The sequence below is a fragment of the Camponotus vicinus genome, unplaced genomic scaffold (assembly GCF_025532165.1).
Source record: "Camponotus vicinus isolate PSW18456_S1 unplaced genomic scaffold, iyCamVici1.0 SCAF_7, whole genome shotgun sequence".
Lineage (NCBI taxonomy): Eukaryota > Metazoa > Arthropoda > Insecta > Hymenoptera > Formicidae > Camponotus > Camponotus vicinus.
Window position 1 is genome coordinate 1,151,715 of NW_028141979.1, and position 20,984 is coordinate 1,172,698.

General features: G+C 34.7%; 2 protein-coding genes and 2 non-coding genes across 11 annotated transcripts in view; 1 reads left to right on the forward strand and 3 right to left on the reverse strand.

Moving 5' to 3' along the window:
* Positions 1-3,433, reverse strand: part of LOC145974849 (uncharacterized) — a 75,928-nt gene extending 72,495 nt beyond the window's left edge. Inside the window, exons 1-2 of the mRNA XM_083104900.1 lie at positions 3,039-3,433; positions 2,074-2,198 (exon numbers count right to left, since the gene is read on the reverse strand). The gene's annotated coding sequence lies outside the window, so the exon portion shown is untranslated. The remainder of the gene's footprint in view (positions 1-2,073; positions 2,199-3,038) is intronic.
* Positions 755-20,940, forward strand: LOC145974851 (NAD kinase). Of its 8 annotated transcripts, XM_083104906.1 has the most exons (9): positions 755-979; positions 1,929-1,988; positions 13,548-13,631; positions 16,603-16,732; positions 17,233-17,358; positions 17,617-17,788; positions 17,871-18,223; positions 18,994-19,076; positions 19,957-20,940. In XM_083104906.1, the coding sequence occupies exons 1-9, from the start codon at positions 867-869 to the stop codon at positions 20,147-20,149; spliced, it is 1,314 nt and encodes a 437-aa protein (XP_082961032.1). In that variant the 5' UTR covers positions 755-866; the 3' UTR covers positions 20,150-20,940. The 8 variants fall into 8 exon arrangements, with proteins under 8 accessions (XP_082961032.1, XP_082961034.1, XP_082961035.1 ...); XM_083104908.1 differs by lacking the exon at positions 1,929-1,988; XM_083104909.1 differs by lacking the exons at positions 755-979; positions 1,929-1,988 and adding an exon at positions 3,526-3,563.
* Positions 4,213-4,283, reverse strand: Trnag-ccc (transfer RNA glycine (anticodon CCC)). The gene has a single exon. It is a non-coding gene; the product is annotated as a tRNA-Gly (tRNA).
* Positions 4,629-4,700, reverse strand: Trnag-ucc (transfer RNA glycine (anticodon UCC)). Its single transcript has one exon. It is a non-coding gene; the product is annotated as a tRNA-Gly (tRNA).
* Positions 20,941-20,984: the final 44 nt, after the last annotated feature.

Here is a 20,984-nt window from a genome sequence, read left to right on the forward strand (position 1 = left end):
CATGTCTTGCCATCTGCAACCACTTGTTTGACATATTTCGTTTCGACTACTGGCATTTTTTTTACCTTTCGAAGATATCATAGGTTAAGTTAAATAAATTTCTAATTCCTCTCTCTCTCTCTCTCTCTCTCTCTCTCACGAATAAAATAATATATACTTGTGTGTGCACAAGTATATAATTACATACACACACACACACACACACACACACATATATAATATATAAACTATAAAAAGAATAGAAATATCAAGCAAGAAAAAGGATTTTAAAAAATCATCGTTTTACCAATGAAGCACCAAGTTAAAAATTCACAGAAATCGGCAATGTCATCCAGTCTTTCATGAGAGATATAAATACACACTTGTGCATGTGTGTCCGTTATTGAACACGGCGCGGCGTGACGTCAACGCTGCCATTGATCTCGCTGCTGTCAATGCGAGGGTTCATTGGGCGCAAATCGCGGGAATCGCGGGGGTCATTCAAATGGCTCCCCGTGCTCCAAATAATACGTTAGATCTCGGAACCCCGATTACAATAGCCCAGTTCTATTCTCGAAACAAGAGAAAGAGGGGGTGAGGAAGGGGAGTTATTTGCACGACAATACGAAACGAAACTCAGAAAAATAGCGATAAGAAAAGAGCGACCGGAGAGGCCAACTACGGAACCGTACGAGCAACAGCAACGAAGTTATCCGACATATGTTCAAGCCGTTCGTGCTCATGAGGTGCTCAGGGTTAAACCTGTCGGCGACAGAGAGCTCTTCCAGTACGCGACGAGACATCTCTCGGTGCGGTTCGCGAGCGTCGTCGGGTGTGCATCATCGAGCCTTTATTATATCGCAACTGTCAGTGAGCGAGAAAAAGAGATGGACGAGAGGGATCTTCAGCTGGCCAAGGCGATGATCGAAGCGGACCTGGACGAGAATGCGCCCCAAAAAACTGCCGTGTCTCGGATGCACGATAAACAGCAAATCTTCCGGTAAGATTGTCCTCGGTCGACTTCCTCGACACCAAGTTCAAGTTTTAATTGCATTTTTTTTTTACATAAATTTGTATACTTTTCGCGAATGATCTTGATATTTGAGAGGTTATTTATATTTGCGAAAGAAGAAAATCGACGACGCGAAGTTTTCATCCGATCGCATACTTCGACTGGGACAATTTACGGAAGTTTGCGCACTTCCGTGTATCGGAAAATTTCCGGGAAAAGTTCGGAGTCTGAAATTTCCGCGTTCAATCAATCAGAATCGACATAATAGGATAATTTTAGAGACACACAAAACACATTTAATCAAATTTAACTCGTTAAACTTGGCTGTCACGCGCGTTAGATGTCGACGATAGTGCGATGATCAGCATAACTGTCTTGAATTGTTGATCAAGTTCAATATCTAGACATTTGTCTATTATAGGGTTTGTTCTTTATAATTGAACTTTCTACACTAATGTACACTAAAAATGATATAAATATATATTTACAAGTTTTGGCAAAAAAGAGAGAAGAAGCAAGAAATACAAGAGGTTCAATTACAAAAAACAAACCTATTATAACATTTGGTCAAATATTAAGTCTCTTTTCGGGAACGAAATTTTCGATCTTTGGAATCGAATCGAACGGTTCACGACACGATTGCGCAAACAACCATGTCGTACGACTCGTATTATTTACGATATATCGTCGAAAAAATATGGAAATTTGTGTCAAGGCCACGAATGGATCTTGATACAGTCGCGTCTAACAATACGTTCCCTTTTGAAGCTACGCTGATCGCCGGACACGAGCGAGTAGGAGGCATCTAATCGAAGATGGAATTCGATAATTTATATGTCATGCGAGATATTATTATTGACGCGAAATCTTGAACGTTAACATGATTATTTAGAGATTGTTATTAGCGAATTTTAACAATTTTATTTTTCTCTTAAAGCAACGTGCGGTCCGAGTTAACGGTCGATCAAGCCGAGACGGTGGAATGTAATACGCGAAGGTAATATAGTTCTTTACAGCTCTGTTCAGTGTTGATTGTAGCTAGCGGCAACTGGTAAAATCTGCATGAAAACATGTTCCTTTACCTGTTGAATGTAGTCGTTGGTATAGTTGGTATCGTGTCCTCCCAGAGTTGTATCGTGACCGCTTCTTATCTTGTCTAATCATTTGAACAACTTGTCACGCAGATTTTCTTTTGACATTCTAAACACTTGTAAAATAATTGAAGATTATTATTTTAGATTTATTATTATTTATAAATTATTTATAAAACTTATCAGGTTTGATAGTGACTTTTTGGGATCTAAAATTATTAATTTCTCTTATTTTTCATTCTATAATTTTGAATAACGAAAGGCTCTTTTGAAAATTGAAAAGAAAGAAAGAAAATCTAATTTCATAAATTTTTAGATATCATAGATGCGTTCACATTGTCAGTTACCATTTCTACATTTTGATGAAGCTATTGAACGTAGATATATTTTGAGACCTTAAACTGTCTGAATAATTTCCATGAGAATGCACAATTTATTCATGCTAAAATTGTACTTGTTTTATCTTGATGTGGGCTAAGAATGTTTCATACTGCACTTTATGTCCAATCATATAAATATTCTTGTGTTCGTCCGATCATCGTATCGCATGTTTTATCATAATAACAGAAAATAACTTTTTAAATAAATTTTTTTTCTAGTAGGAAATTTTAAAACGTTGCTGAATTTATTTCTTGCGACTCTAAATGATTATGTTCTTCAACTTATTAGCTGATGCCAATTAATTATTTTCTTGGCGACTTTTTTTCACGGTTACACAATTATTCTATTCTTGGAATGACAGATATAATAATCACTTTAGTTGATTTGAAAAAATAAATCCTCGTTCGATTATGCTGTTTTATATTATAATTAGATTTCAAAGCGACAAGCAATTATTCTATTACTTGCAAGGCAACAGCGATATTCAATATTAGACGACGACATGACGCGTATCGATGTGCAATAAATAAAATTGAAAATATCAGATATTTATTTGGTAAATGTATAACACTTACTGTTACTCCAATATTTAGATTGCATATGTACTTGTGTGTGTTTATCTCGACGATAACAGTTGTCACGTTGTTTTGCGAATGCAATATGCATCAATTTCGTGCACAATCAACGGCGTCTTCATTCCAAATTCTTCTCCTTTTATTCCCGAGCTCGTCCAACATGGATTATCGAGTAAAAATGTATGACACGTATGTACACGTGCGTATGAGCACCCAAACATTATATATATGTTAGTTAGTTTTATCAATTAATATCAACATCACTGAACAATCACGCGACATTTGACATAAGCTTGGCACGCGATCTATCCACTCTCGTCGATGAAACTGGGTTTATCGCAGAAGTTCCCCTTATCGTGAGAAATTTTTATCTTGTTTCCTTCTCCTTCAATGATACACCGTGTTGCCAAGAATGGAATTATTGGCCCTCGTCAGTAGTGCCAATATAGCGATGTTACGTGGTGGAAGAATCCTTTTCCAAGTTGTGACGCGTACGAGAAACTCTCTTATCCGTCTCGCTGTCAGGTACAGTATTCCTGATAAACATGATCCAACTTATCGTATGCTTTATATATATGCATCTGTATCTCGCATTATGTATTCCGTGTTTATTTTCAACTTACATCCAGAAATTATACTTGCGATTTATAAAGTAAAAACTGCAAACGATCGTTTGACGAATATCTATTGAAATGGAATTTTACACACATAATATTTGTTATCTGTAGATAATTTCGAGGCAGAGGAGGGGAAAATAAATAATGAAATTTAAAACAATTCTGCGGCTTGTTTTGCCTCGCTGCAGAAACTTAAACTAATGTAATAGATGACGCTTTCATTTTCTCTTACATCATGGAAACCTGATGTATTCGTTAGTTGCAATCTCTTTGGCAAATAGATACGAAACGAGACTATCAAGTTATTACAAGTAACTTTAATTAATCATAAATCGCTGTATTATTAATCGATAAAATTATTATCAATTATCATCGTATCAGGGAAAAATCCCGTAGAAAAAATTCCATGTCAGAGCTGATAATGATTTTAGCCGAATAGCAATTACGAGGGCAAAAATAGGACGGAGACTTTTATTAACAAAAGAATATTTTATTCCTCGATATCGATTTTTCTCTAATTTTTCATACATCAATTTTGACGGAAACAAAAAGAAAATTGCACTGCCCGGGAATCGAACCCGGGTCGCAAGAATGGGAATCTTGCATGATGCCACTACACCAGCAGTGCTCTTGTTACTTCGATGTTTCCTTTAGAGTACATGAGACAGCCATACTGTAGGGATATAATATTCAACAAAAATTAGATTGTATTTTATTAAATTTATCATATATTTTAAATAATCAAATTTATTAATATTACGCAACATTATACGCGCTTGTGAAATTAATACTACGCAATTTGTAAATTCCAGACAGCATCTCGTTTAATAAAAAATTTTGATTAAAATAATGACATCATAAAACGAAAAAAGAATTTGCCAATTTTAGATTGTTACATATGTATATTCATCGATGAGAATATCTTCTTAAAATATATCAGTTGTAATAAAAAAAGTTCAAAAAATAAGTATTGTGCGATGGCCGGGAATCGAACCCGGATCAACTGCTTGGAAGGCAACTATGCTCACCATTACACCACCATCGCACGTGATATGTAACGTGTTAATAGTAAAGGAGAATATTCATTTTGACATAATTAAAAATTTTCTATTTTTAGAAAAAAAAATCTAATTTTTGCAAATAATTGAAGATATAACTAATTGGCAACGATTTACCCATTTATTAAAGTCTGCATCAAATTAATGATTTTATTTCGTTTCTATCTGCCAAAAAAAGTTTCTTGTAACTAAGGAAACATAAAATTTTTCTAATGTAATAAAATAATGTGTTTTTTCTTTATATATTATAAATATATACTAATGCTTAAATTATTAGAACAGTAAAAAATAAAAGAAGAATAAAAAATTATTAAAACCAAGAAATGTAATATGAATCTTAAAAAAAAATTGCTTTTAAAAAATTGTATATTTAGCCTTGATGAAGATCGAGAAATATACGTATCGAACGTGTCTTAAATTATAAATAAGATAAATTCCTTAATAATTATTATCAACATTGGAAGCAAATTAATTGAGGCATTTGCTCTAGCTAGATAACTGGAATAAATAGTTATATAATTGGAATAGTTTTAATACCGGAGATATTTAAAGAGAGAGACATTAAGATAAACGACCATTTTTGAGAATTTTCTTCTGCAGTTTTGATGAATTATTAAAAGTTTGAATTAGTACGTATGAGCGAAAGTAAGAACAGTTGGTTTTGCGTTTCTTATATATGTGACGTAAAAACTCGCTTTGGTTACAAACATCTGTAACATCATACATTATTCAATATTGTCATGCGCACCTCAAGAGACCGAACATATGGCATAAGCTCGATAATTGAGAAAGTATACTATGGTCAGTAAAAAGTAAAACAGAAATAAGGGAAGAGTTCTCCTAATTTCGTCTGATATTAGAATGAATATTTTATCTCTCTTCTGAGACAAATAAAAAAAATTTTGTTAATTTAATAATAAAAGCATTCTTTGCTAATCCGAATGGAAATGTGTTATTCATCGAGAATTTATAATGCATTCACTTTGAATCATTGTTATTTTCATCGACCGGAAATGTAAGCATTATGGGTAGACTTCCGCCAACTACAAGACAATGTCTCGAGCGATAGCCTCTACTTTGCTGAGGATGAATACTTCATCATAATTCATTAAAGATAATAGCGGAAAGGAAGGAAATATGTTTTCTTAGAAGGCTAATTTTACAGAACTTTCTGATAACATAAAAAAAATTTCAAATTTAATTTCTAGACAATGAAAATTAATAAAGATAATATATAATTGTAGAAATAATAATTTATAAAAAATGAAGAATAATAAAAATGACAAAGAATGCATAATTTTCGAGATAAAAAATATAATAGATTCAGAATCTTCCTCTGGATAAATTTAGTATTCTTAGAATATTTTAAATACATATACATGTTATCCCATGCTATATTATCTTCTATTGTGACGCAATAAAATTAATCTTGCGATGCGTCGCGAATCGTTCGAACTCTCGACCCTTCCATAAATTTTTCGGTATCACGAACATGACGATAACGGGGACATCGAATGGTGGGGAAAAAGGCGCGCGTTAGAAAGCCCTAACTGCCTCTCGGCTGGCTACAGCTGGTAAAATCGTTTCTCAGTGAACCTTCAGCAGTCGTCCATCGCGGTTGTTGTGCATTGCCTGTGCCAACTTGGAGGCCTCATTTCATTGTTCCCATTAATGAATAATACGGATTGGATTATTTTTCTTTTCAATATGAAAAACTGTCAAAGAGAAATTGAGCTTAACATTTGTGAAAACACATGTATCTATCAAAATCTGGAGGAAATAACGAAACTTTGAATCGTAATCATCGGGAACAAAATTTTATCGTCGAAAATATAGTGCTGCCAATCGGCTTATTATTATAAAAATAAAGTATAAATTTTTTGCGAATAATGTTGTACATATATATGTATACGTGTGTGCTTCAAAACATCGACGAAGATCATCTTTGTAAATACGTGTCGCGCGCTTTATATTGATTAGAAATTTGTAAAATAATCACAATTAAATATTACAAATTGAACAAATTTAAAATATTATCAATTGACTTGTAGCATTGAGCTGCGACCATATTCAATATTAAACAGATAAGATAAAAGAAATCAAACGTGACGATTGCGGGCAGCGGTATCCACTATCGGTCGCCTCGTTTGGCAAGTGAAATTCCCCGCTTGTGCAAGTAGGTCGCAAACACATGTTAATATGAAACAAGTACGCATACAACGAAGCCCGTGCGAGGCATTCTTTCGAAAGTTGTTTTGATACGCAATTTTTTTCGATGAAGGACAAAAGTCCAAGGCGACCATTGCCGATTATATATTATTATTTCTATTCTAAATCTGAAACAATCATTATAAAAACCCGTACAAGTGCAGTGTGCATGAAGCATGCGTAGAATCGCTAGTAGTTATGTTCAACATATCATTTGCATACATGGAATGAAGTAAACGCAACACCACCGCAAACCTTACCAAGAATTATGCTACGCTTAGATGGATAAGTTTACCACTATCGTTGCTGCACGTACAAACCGCGAGTTCGACCATCGCGAAAGGAAGTCCTCGGATGTCAAGAGCAATTGCTATTGCGAAAGAAAGAAAGCGCATATAGCTGGCTGTGTTGGAAAGTAGCGCGCGAAAACCGCAGTATAGAATATCATAGCTGATTATTATTGAAATCAATCAATGTGCTTGAAATTAATCGTGACGTCCGACGTTCGAATTGTTTAAAGCGAATGAAGAATACTGAGAGTCGAGCTGTCATTTTTACGTGCGATTATCCTACTGAAGTAGACTCGAATAGATTCGGAGTAATCGGAGAAGTGAGCTGGGAGAGTTGGAAAAATTAAAGGAAATGTTTTTCGGATAATGGAAATGGTGAAGGAGAAACCACGCAGACGAAGCGTGAGCGAGCTGCTCGATTGGAGATGTCTAGCTGGATGTAAGGACACCATCGCCAGGACCGAGAACGGTAGCGAAGAAGAGCTCTTCCGGGCGAGTCGGGACAAGGAACCGGAAACACGCAGACGGAAACGATCCGGTACTTGGCCGTGAGTAAAAGAAGTTCATCAAAAATTATGGGAAGAGCATTAATAAACGAATTGGATCTAATCATCTTTTCTCAGACTGCTTTAGATATTTTGCTAAGAATTTTAGCAGCTTTATCTAGACTATTTTAGAAATCATACGACGGAAAACTTTGTAATTAATTAATTTTAATCGCGCAAAATAAGCTCTAATATTTTCCTAGTTTTGATATAATCATCTAAAATAATATAAACGGTTTCAACCCTGATGCCGCTCAACGAATCTGGCTCTCATTCAAGAGACTCGGATTCGATTCCCAGTAGAAACACAGTAGCTTCTTATATTATAAACACCATCGCTTTGAATCATGCCGTCCATATGTTTTGACGCATATAATTTCTAAAAACTTTTGACAGCTTGTCGAAATTTGAGCTACCTTAAAGAGTTTTAGTTTACAAGATGAGATTAAACTTTAAATAATTTTGATCATTTAGAATTCCACTTGTGTGCTTTCAACCCGGTTAAAAATTATAATTATATCTGAGTTACTGTACATATTTTTACTCTGTGGAATTTAATTTATTTTCGGTTTTTCAATCGCTAAAATTATCTGTTTTTAGAATGTCATAGTAAAGATACCTTTACTTGGCTCTCATCCAAGAGACTCGAATTCAATTTCCGAAAGATCTCTCATTGTTGATTGTAAAATCTAACTTTTTATCTCAACATATAATATCTAATCTTTATTCAAATTTTTGCAAAAAACATATATAATAAGCCGACTTAAGCGATCAACAAATGACACAGCAATTTCTAGATAGAACGCATAAACATATAATAAATATAATCGCATTAATTGCTCGCAATGTTATTTCATCGATTATTGCAAAATCGTGTGTTACCAAGTACGAGGCATCGACGTCTTTCACTAGCATGAAATCACTGTCTGTTTAATTTCGCAATTAAATTAAAATCACGTAATTTGACATCTCGTATGTAATACGAGATACAACACACAGTAGCTTGCTCAACACTTTTGCCGTGCCACGACATTATTATCTTCTTGGACACTAGATTCTGAAACATTAAGATAGTCGCTTATATACATAACAATTTTTAATCCGACTTGAGCACCGCAAAAAAAATTATTAATCATTTTTAAATTTTTAGAATAAAATACCTATACATCGTTAAGATACAAAAAAAATAATTTTAGAAAATGACAAAATTAAATATTAAATACAGTGGAGAGCTAATAATACGACTTTGAAATTCCTCTCAAAATCCTTCAATATTTCCCACAAGTGAAATTTATTCTACTGGATTTCTTTAGCGTATATATTTCTCGATTTAGCCGAGACGAAAGTTGCGTGAAGGAGTTCAATGAGTCTAGAACCAAAACAAATAGGTTGCGTGCTTGGAATTGATTAGTATTCGCGCCTGCGTGCGTGGCGCTGGGCGTCACGACGCCGGCGTCCGCGACCTACGAGACCAACGTCGCCAATATCCGAGACGATACCTCCTCTTGGTGCGTCAGTGCCGAAGCGTGCCTTAATCGTGTTGATCCGCATCGCTCTAATTGTTGCGCGAGCGTCGTCTCCTTTTCACCTGCTCAAAAGACTTATCGTGAATTGACGGTGAATGGACGAGGCTGAATTGAGGTATCGTTCAATAAAGACATCAATTTTTTTCCCTCACTACAACTCGTATCTCGTTGCAAGAACGTGTCTCCTCGTTTACGATGTAAACTCGATCATTCAGGACGATACATAAAGATCATAAAGGGGGAAAAAATTTGCCTATCTTTTCCTTTTCTTTTCTTTTCTTTTTTTTTTTGAAGAGGGAACACCGCGTCGCGAGAGATGACGCTAATTGACATTTAACTGCATGTGCATCCGAATAGCCGAGTGCCCGCTTGAATCGCTGCGGGAGCACTTTTTGTTGCTCCTTTCTTCGAGAGCGAGAACGCGTTCGAGAACCTTTCGCCGCACATTCCATCCGATCCGGCTTTTGAGAGCTCGATGGGCTTGCGCGCGCATGACGCCTCCTTTGCGCTGTCCATCGGAATTTCAGGAATTCGCGCTCGATGCAATCGATTACAGAAACGAGTGTGCGTTCCCCTCGGCCGAACGATTCAAGCCAAATCCGTCATCTTGCCAGATCACTTTTCGTCAAGATCTTTGTATCGCTCGGCGACGGACCTTATATATATACCCCAAGTTCCAAGCCATTGTGACGTAACAATTTTATTACGACAGCGTTATTCAAATTTTATAAATATGACATTTTACTTGACGCACATTACATTTATTTTATTAATTACATTCATAATATAATACGTTTTTTTTCTCTTTTTATACAAGAAATCTTTATCGTTTAAGAGAAGAACGTGTGAATGATATTGCTCAATCCGGTTATGGATATATGAAAATAATAAATAATAAATAATGCGTAATGAGCGTACGTATATAAATATCATAATAGTATCATAATAATAAATATAATAACGTGCCGAATAAAATGCTATATTTATTAAAAATTTAAATGATGTTATTGTGCGACAATCGCATCAATCATGGTTAGAAATATTGTTCTTTCAAAGACTGGGTATATTTGAATGTAATAAATATAATGAAAGCATAATCAATAATCGATAAAAAGTAATCAATGTAATAAACACGTGTCGAATAAAATATTATGTTTACTAAGAATTTAAATGATGTTATTGTGCGACAATCGCGTGAATCATGATTAGAAATATTGTTCTTTCAAAGACTGGTTATGGATATTTGAATATAATGAATATAATGAAAGCATAATAAATATGTAATAGATAAAAAGTCAATATATAATAAACATGTGCCGATGAATAACATATTATGTTTAATATTAATGAATTTAAATGATATTGTGCAACGATCACAATTAAATTGAAAAGTTTCTTTTCCTCCTATTTGTCAAATAGAATTGGAGAAGAGATACTTGTACACATATCATTATAACGATAATAATTATATCAAAATAAAGTCTCATGATGCGACATTCATCCTTATTATCATAGTTGCTCGAATTTACTTTCAAAGATGCTGTCGCACTCGCTCTCGTAACTGTACAAATCGCTTTCTTCACACGAAGAAAGCGCCGTTACGTCAGCATATGTATTTCGCCTTGAGCGAAAAGACAAGTTCGTCGAGGAGGTACGCGGACGATAAAAATATACGGGCGCAATCGGCTCATGGTCTTAGGACGCCAGAATTATCTCGGCATCGCGCGTTGGAACTTTATTACCTGCAACATCGACACGAATCGTAGCTCGTACGTATTATTACCGACCGCCCGAGATAGAGAATCTCGTGATTGTGGGCGACTCGGGCGAGTCATTCCGCGCGCGGCCATCTCGCCATTCGGTCGCTCTCACGTGTGCCCATGTGACGTTTAACGATCAGGATTGAAAACTATCGGAAAAAAAAAGAGATTCATATTCACGAGCCTTTATGACTTTTCGCGCGATTAATATTCCGTAATTTCTATTTTATTAGTGCACGAGAGGTGGTATTTATTTCTCCGATGGTGCAGTGACCGGAGAACTGACTTAGTGAGAGTAATTCGTTTGGACGTCTGGGTCGGAAAGTCGAGTCGAAAAGACGGATCACCGGTGGTCCAGCGTACGTCACAGCAGCTTGGACGGAAAATTTCGAACGAGATTCAAGGCTGCGAATATCATATGCGACATGGTTGGAAAAACATTTCTACGCAAATGCTTCTCTCCTTGATGCGAGCTCCACTGCGCTCAACGCGTTCAATTATGCGATTATGATATCATATTTTATCTAAATTACAACCGCGTCGATGAGCATCGCGAAAATTTTCTCTTTCGTTCAAGAATGTACAGTAATGACAGATGGTGAGAATCGTTAAATCCGTGCCTCTACGTCGAAGCCTCATCTCGATTGATACCTTCGAGAAAAGGAAAGTGTTGTCCTCGCGCGTACTTTCGAAGGCTTCTCGACGAGCGAAGGACGCCGCTCGTGTGCCATCATCTGCCTCGGGGATCAAGATCCTCAGAATTTAGGCATTCACTCCGAAATGAACAAGAAGGAGTTTAGAAATCCGATCGTACAATCGCGCTCGTGAAAGTCGCGTACTTTGTAACCGTGAAATTACAGAATGTTCTAAGAGAGTCATCTGCTTAGCAATTTTCAACAGGTCGAATAAACGAAAGAAAGTTTTAAATAAGAGAAATGTATCGAGCGATTATCCCGATCCCTTAATTAAGCGTAGCGGAACAAATTGTATCGAAATCGTATAGTGACTTGTCGTTTTTTACACATGCACTTCTTTCGAATGTTGCATGGTAAATTTTGATGAGTGGCAAGACGAGTTTATCCGCGTGGAATTAGATCGGTATTAATTTTAGCATCCGCGATTTCTTCTTATGATGGCATGCATGATCTTAAAATAAATCAATTTGGCAACAAAATCGCGTTGCTATAACGTCTATCGTGCGTAAAGCACGATATTCACACGTGTCTTACATTTTAATAACGCTCGACAATATCAGAAATTATTAACTCATGATGACTATTGATATCTTATCGAGTGCACTCGACTTTATATTGGTGGCAATGAAAAAATTTGTCGAATTAATAAATTCGTGACACACACACACGTACAGTTTTATTATAAATATCTTAAACACTCTCTCGTGCACGTATTCCGTTGCTTGTTCCTCTTGCGAAGAAGTCTTTTATCATCTGATAAGATGACGGATCAAATCTCGCTGCATGAGAGTGACATTACTGCACAGTACGATTTTGTTTTCGATGTTATCGAGCCGCAGGAGGATGGATTCAACGATTCGTCGATGGAGAATTCACGAAATCGCGTCCTTAGGTAGAATATTCCCGATAATTCTTTTCTCGAGTCATGAGTCGATAAAAAAGCAATTTCGAACTATTACGATTAGCAGTCCATAATTCATGCCATTCGATAAGAAATTTTAAAACGAGTTATTTGTTCGAAATATGTCTAATAATAAGATAATATTTTATATGTATTGGTTCATGAAGTCATAATTTTCGCGCCGCTATCGATACATTTACAACGCAAAACTTGCGGAAAAAAATTCAGACTAATGTAAACTGTTCCTCTATTTTAAAATATATTTTCCTCATCGGCTGTGCTCACAGCTACATAATTTCTATTAAGGCTGTAAAATTAATGTGACTGAGAGCGATAAAGAATTAGAAGAAAATTATCTAGTGTAATAAAATGCATTGTAATTGCATTATTCATACATTGATAAATAATAATTAACAACTATAGAGTAATAATAATCACCTTGACCCAATTGTTACCGTGATACGCAGAATTGCAAATGCGCCGCTCATTACGTAAATATTAATGTTTACAATTACTAATATATATGTGCTGAATAGTGCATCGTACATTTTAAAAGTGCACATTTTATGCACATTTTAAAATTAAAACTATATCTAAAAGATAAAATGCGATGTACAATCGTTCAAAGTTATTCAGTTTCTTTATTTTTATTCCTATGTAACTTTTTTCAAAATATATTAACAAAAAGGAGTTATTTTCCAATATGAGGAAGGGAAATGAAGCAATCATTTCGATACTTCTTCCATAAAGATGAGGTAGAAACGAATAAGTAAGAATCACTGCCAAAGATCAGGGTCTCGAGTTGAATATTTTTTTTTGCGGTATCACTCAATGAAGCTGATGAGATTACCGTGTGAATCCAAATGATATCTCTCGTGTCTAATACACTTGTCTATTTTGTTCTTACAGAAGAACGAGAAGCTTAAACGCACCCAGTCCCGTTCAAACATTCGGGCCATGTGGGCGTATCATGAAGAATTCCGCAATGGTTATGTAAGTAATTCACATTGTATTTTACTTGAATATTTTATATTTAAAAGCGCGATTATTTGAGTATTTTACATTTAAAAGCGCGATTATAATTATATTTCATCGGAAATTTTTCTGCCATTTCATCTTTGATCAAACAGATTTTATTATTACGCATGCATTTAAAATTGCATTGAAAATCGTCCTCGTATATTTTCCTTTACATCGTTAATTAAATTACAGAAGAATATTTCATGATGGCATCGTACCGTTGATCAAACTCACGATAAATATAATCATAAACATAATCATAGGTCAATTAAAAGTTATTAATCTTCAAAAGGTAAAAAGAAAGTTTCGATTGTCTTGTGGACTTCATTGAACGACATTTGATGGGAAAAGTTTAGAATCGCCTTGATTACCAAACAATGAAATTGAAATGCTAATTGTTCGTAAAGTAAGTATCGAATATACTAGAACCGATCGACAGATTCATTTGCGTTTCTTTTTGCAAGGAATGATGACTAAGCGCGATATCGGACGTCAAGACGTCCGATTTTAAATGTTGACATATTAATTGCAATTTCTACGAAATTTTTATTTACAGCGCAGATTATTTTATCATTTAATTATTATGTCGCAAAGTATTTTGTTAATTATACATTTAATTTTGTGGCACACCAATTGCAATTAGAATAAATTAAAATATTTATTTTAGATGATTCTAATTTTATCGCAGTGCTAATTTTGTACATATATATATAAAATTGGAACATTCAGTAGGACTTTTAACTTTAAAAAGAATCTTCAAAAATCAAATGTTATAATAGAAACGGACGCTTCATTATGCATAACTTTTATAAATGTTATGCACATAAATGCAATTTTTTTATCCGAGAGGATATAAGTTTGTATGGAAATGAGAAATGTTTTTTACATTTATGACAGAGTATGTTTGAATTGTGCGTATTCTTTTCTAAATATGCATAGTTTCATACGAGAAAGTTCTCGCGTTTTAACATGTATTAAAATATACATCAATGCCTTTACAATATATTTCCAGAATTATTAGATAGTTTTAACGCCGACTCGAAACATTTTAATATTTGTAAACATTTAATATGCATAAAAAATTAAAAACACAATATTCAGTGACGAAGGCAAAGTTCATATAATTTTAAAGGGATAAAAAAAAATATAATTTTATTTAAATAGTTGTGACTTGGGGATATCTTGTAAGGATATCTAGGCACGATGCGCCGAAAAATGCTCGGTGATTTTGAATTCTGTGCAGCAATCGTGTACTTTTTTCCTAGAAACAGAAAGGTCAAAAATTTTTTCGTACTAAAGCTAAAAATATTCACTTTTCTCGCTTTTGTCTTGAGAAACAATACAAGATCCCCATCCTGGAAATGTTGAACTCCAATATATATAAAACGAGTTACAGATATTAGCAATGCGATTTCCCGCGCGTGCACGTGATGTACACGCGCGCGCGTGCGCGATGTTTGCGCTTAAATGTCCGTCTTACTTAGTTGCATGGTCAGTAAGCTCGCGTCGCTCAGCCGGTGCTATCATGGTTGGAATTAAAATGTGAGTTGTTGATCGATGCACGATACTTTTTAATTCTCTCTTCCATCATCTAACAACACACGACGTTGCGTTTTCATCGGTTACAAAAAGTTATTTTTTCGTTACTTAAATTTTGCGGCCACGACTAAAAAGTTTCAAAGGGTTTCGAAGAGAAAAAGTCTTATATACTCATAAATTGTGCTACTGACAGGTGTTTAATGCTAATTTGTTTCAAACAAAATCCGAGATCTTTTTGTGAAAATTCACTATATATTTCTCAAATTAAATTTGTCTATATATTTCTCAAATTAAATTTGTCTTTTTTCTTAGAGGATGCTTAAAAAGTCATCTATAAAATAGTACCAAATTATTAAAGCACACTTATATTTGTTTTGATGATCCTCGTGAAAGTTCATCGGTCCGACAAAAGTCCGACAAAATTATCGATTATGATATAAGTATTCTAAGATTATCTGACGAGTGCTTTTAGAGTTGTAGCGACACATTAACATAAATAGCGCTACGAATCGTAATTTTATTAATCAAATATTCGAGTTATCCTTTGAATAAGTTGCCGCGACTTGAATCAGTAAGATCACGAGGAAACGCATGCGTGTTGGTTCAATTGTATGCAGCGGTAAAAAAGGCATAACTCGCCACGTTTGATCAGCTCATCATCAATTCTCGCGACATCATACCTCGATTAACATCATCAAGTAGATTTCCGCAAATTTACTTTTCACTTTATTGACAGTTGGTCCTTAACTAATTGTGGGGTGCGAAGAATTACAATATCCGCATCTATTGATGTTCTCATAATGTTTAAATATAATTTAAATGTACTTGAATGTATGTCTCTCAATCATCTTTTGCGAACGAATATTTGGAAAAAAATATTAGTTACGTAATTCATTCTCATCGCTTTTTTTCTTTACATAATCGATATTTGCTGATGTTTTACGAGCTCTCTTGTTTGATGACTTTTTCTATACGGAACACTGAATTTGCAATCGGCGCATAAAAGACTGCGGTGTAATACAATAACGTAATTACCATGTTAATCATAAACGGCAATCCTGCATCATTCGATACTTTTTTACATTTCATAAGTTACCTTTGTCCCTATGATTCGATTGTTTCTCGACGGCTATAGAGGATGTAACGACGAATGACGAATAATTATAGACAAAGCCTCTAGAAGAGGTAGAGACATGACGATCAATCGAGAGCTCGAATCTAAATTTCATTCCGCTTACGTATAAATTATCGTACCTTTATTTAAATGTATTTAAATGATATTTTTACACGATATTCTGTAAAACATAAATCTGGTATACAACAGACGAGACGCGTAACAACATTTTAATGCGATCGATGATTGCATATTGGAGAGAAATACAATAGTAATGATTTTGTTTCACAGGACCATTCAGGATCCAGCTTCCCAGAGGTTGACATGGTACAAACCTCCGCTTACCGTTCTCGTCATCAAAAAAGTCCGCGACTCGTCAGTTCTACCACCGTTTGTTCAAATGGTCACATGGCTGATAGAGGTAAATATTAACAAAACCATTTAACAAATCGAAAGATTACACGTTTATCTCGCGACAAATTGATTAGCTTGTTCGCAGCTTGATTGTTGTCAATAGTCCACTTTCCGTAATAGGACATTGCAAAAAATTAATTAGCTTCATTTGCATGAAATGAAAAAAACTGTCCTCGGTACTCAATATGTTTTCCACGTTATTCTTAATTTCATGTTAGTGTCTAATTTTATATTTGATTTACGTTAAACGTATGTCGTCTTTTTTTCACGTACGACAGTTGCAGTTTGTACTGCATCAACTATGTGTTAACGCATCGTTAACTTGTCAGGTATACGAGTATTAGTAAAAGAGAAATCGTCCTTAACCCATGAACTATTATTCTTATATTTTCTCTAGTACTAAAAATACAATGCCAAAAGTACATTATTGACTACGATTATTATTTACCTAGTTTTAATGCCTGCTCGTAATAAATGAAATCTTAAAATTTCTTTTCTGTAATACAGGAAAAACGAATGGTGGTTTTTGTGGAAGCATCTGTTCTGGAAGACCCAGCTTTAGCCAGGGATTCCAGATTTCAAGGTGTTCGCGACAGATTACAAACCTTTAGAGACGGCACGGATGAATTACAGGTAATAATTTTTTCCGCTTGAAATGTTTCGTGATATTTACAAATTATGTTTGTTATAATTTTTCACGATGATTCTCATCAGAAAATATAAAAATTTATTTACGCGTCTACGAGTCGGATTTGATGCAGTTGCATATCATACGACAAAAAAATCAGTAATTTTTGTAAAATAAATGAATATTAATGAATGAAAAAATTTGCATTAATTTATGTATTTTTTGCTCTTTTATATTAACGATTTTATACCTTTTGTTTTCAGGATCGAATTGACTTTATTGTGTGCTTGGGAGGTGACGGCACACTCCTTTATGCCAGTCTACTGTTTCAACAATCAGTGCCACCTGTAATGGCATTTCACCTTGGCTCCTTGGGTTTCCTCACCCCCTTCGAGTTTGACAATTTCCAGGAACAAGTGACCAACGTTCTCGAAGGTGAGCCGTCGATTTATTTATTTATTGTTCGTCGTTTTTCGTTTATAGTGAAGCTTATTAATTTTTCACGTCTCAATACCAGGTCATGCGGCTTTAACCTTGAGGAGCCGTCTAAGATGTGTCATTGTACGCAAAAATGAAGAGGGTCAACCGACTGAACCACCTACTAATCTTCTGGTGCTGAATGAAGTTGTAGTGGATAGAGGACCGTCACCTTACCTATCAAACATCGATCTATTCATCGACGGCAAACACGTGACGAGCGTCCAGGGCGATGGCTTGATCGTAAGCACTCCAACCGGATCAACCGCCTACGCAGTCGCCGCTGGAGCCAGCATGATTCATCCATCAGTTCCTGCCATTATGATCACACCGATCTGCCCTCACTCCTTGTCCTTCAGGCCGATCGTCGTACCTGCCGGAGTCGAGCTCAAGGTAGTTGTTTAAACTTCTCGACGCCAAGAAGCGCGCCAATCGAAACGTTAATTTAGTTTACAGATATGACCACTGATTTAAAATTTCTGAATAATTTCTAGAAATGCACGTCTTTCAGCTCACGTCGAAAGTTAGAAACAAGCTCTGTTTGTTTCCTTTAAGACTTATAGCAAATATTAATTAATTAGCACTTAATTCAGATTTTCGCGTAAATCGATAAAAGTTTTTTACCACGTCTGATGTATGGGCCATGTTAATATCCCATAAAAGGAAACCTGGTTCAGATGAATGTCGCCCACATTCCCAGACCGTGCGCTGCCTCAAAGTTTTCGCTCAAAAGTTGTCAAAATATCAGAATTTATCGGAAATTACTCGTTTCTTGACATGAAACTGTGATCAAGGAAAGAGATTATTTCCATTATAATAAAAAAGGCGAATAAGTTCCTAAATTATTAAATATATTGATTTAATAATTTAGAAACTTATTCGCCTTTATTATTATTATGGAGATGGATTTATTGAGATTCATCAAAATGTTAAATTTTTATACGTGCAAACATTTTTCGAGAAACGCTTAAATATTTTCCTCCTTACGCATCACTGATTTTAACGATAACGATGGGAAAAAGTCTATTGAAAAAATTCAATAAACAACGTGACGAGTGTTTTAACAAAGATAGATGAAAATGAAAAAAATTGACGCATTATTTCGAGCCTAACGAACCGCGACGCTACTGCTGTTAAAATAACAATCTTCCTTCTCACCGTAGATCTCGGTTTCACGTGACAGCAGGAATACCGCGTGGGTGTCCTTCGACGGTAGAAATAGACAGGAACTGTTCCACGGTGACAGGTAAAACCGAAACGCTCGGCAACTCTGTCTAATCGCTTGCATTTTCTACAATTATTTCAGATAAAGGCAAACAGCAATGCCCGCAGTGCAGCCTACGTCTCCTTCGACGGTCGCAACCAGCAAGAGCTGCGTGTCGGTGACAGGTTTGTCCTGCTTTTGTAAAGAGCGTCGTTTCGCCTTTCTCTCTATCTGTGCCTCGTCGCAGCATCATGCGATTCATTCGTGTGGTTTATTCTTTTTCAAAAGCTCGATAAATATCACAAAGTATCATATAAAGTAACTATCTGAGTGAATATCTTTCCATACTAAGTTTATCTTAATTAGTACATTTTTTCTCCATTTTCTTGTATTTTCTATATTCATACACACAATTTTTCCCATTATTCTAAATATTTTTATCTTCAAATTCTTTCTATTTCATCTATTCTATGCTTATTCGTTTCTCTCGGGATTTTAATGCATTCCTTTTGCTGGCTATCTCTTAAGACTTTTCATAAGAACATCTTTCTGGAGTGAGACGTTGGCTGTCCTGCAGGGTGATGGTACTTTATGTTTCATTCATCATACTTGCGATAAACATTATTCAAGTATAAATATTAAACTGACAATTCGCTTTTCATAAAGAAATCATTCCAAAAGTAAATATTTTTCTACATAAGAATATGTACATTTTTCTATAAAATAGATATAAACTATTGTTATAAATTTTTTAATTAAATTTTACTGCCTTAAAAACATTAAAAATAAAATTCTGCTTGTACAAATCAATTTGTTATAAAGTAAAATTTTTATGACTATAAAAAGCTTTCGCTTACAATCGATTACTTTAATCGCAATTTGAATTGAAGAATTATTTAATGAAAATTGCATAATTTTTCAGCTTGAGGGTAACAACTTCCATATATCCAGTACCTAGTATTTGCGCGGCCGATCAAATCACCGACTGGTTCGATTCTCTGGCCGAATGTCTACATTGGAATGTCAGGAAACGACAGAAGCATTTGGACGAATTAAGTGATCTCGCGCATTCATCCAGTAACGATACTTTAGATTCCTTCGATCGAGATAGCTAGACCAATAAACACTCGTTATAAACTGTAACACAATCGACAATATATTTGGTCGAGCCCACATATATCCGGTTAAGAAATTCCGAGGGTCGACAAATTAACATCATTTCCATTGATTAAAGTTTTACGAGATGAAATATCGTTAAATATAGGAAAAGGGTGGACTGAGAAGAAGAATAGGAAAAGGAAGCCGATAAAACTGACTGATCATCGACAAAATAGCGCTCTGTAAGATGACACTCTTAGAAAACATTTGTGTACGAGAGAATAAGCAATCTTCAAACGAAAAGAATGATGAATATTATTTAATCCAAACTGCAAAAAAGATGCTTAAATCACGATTATATAAAAAGTTTAATTCCTAATAATATAAAATGCATTTGTTTTCGTAGAGATTTATGTTATACAGTAAAATATCATTTGATATGGTAAATTATTGTCGGACAAGTACTCTGGATTATTACTCTGGACGTTTAAATATCTTTTTTCAATAATATTCAATAATGCTTGAAATAAATCATCGATTTATTCGAATTTACAAAGATTTTTATACTTTTATCTTACACTCTTCATCAATATACATATTATCTGTACATTTTTATTCTCTAGTATTTTTCTTTAGATTAACTGGTTGAAATATACATATATATATATATGTATGTATAAGAGAGGTGACCACATGCCCTCGATTTTTTACTGATTACGACACTCTAATGTAAATCAATTTATTGTAAATGAATCACATAATTTCCTAAATCTTTAAATCTTTTTAATAAAATATGTTTTATACAATATTTGCTATATTTGTATTCCTTATAATAATTCTATACAATAGAAT

What these genes read in the sequence shown, in the direction of transcription:
- LOC145974851 (XM_083104905.1), top strand. Translation starts at nt 7,578, where the DNA reads ATGGAAATGGTGAAGGAGAAACCACGCAGACGAAGCGTGAGCGAGCTG. An exon ending in TGGTCACATGGCTGATAGAG is followed by an intron (nt 16,733 to 17,232) that starts GTAAATATTAAC and finishes TCTGTAATACAG; the next exon opens with GAAAAACGAATGGTGGTTTT. An exon ending in ACGGCACGGATGAATTACAG is followed by an intron (nt 17,359 to 17,616) that starts GTAATAATTTTT and finishes TTTTGTTTTCAG; the next exon opens with GATCGAATTGACTTTATTGT.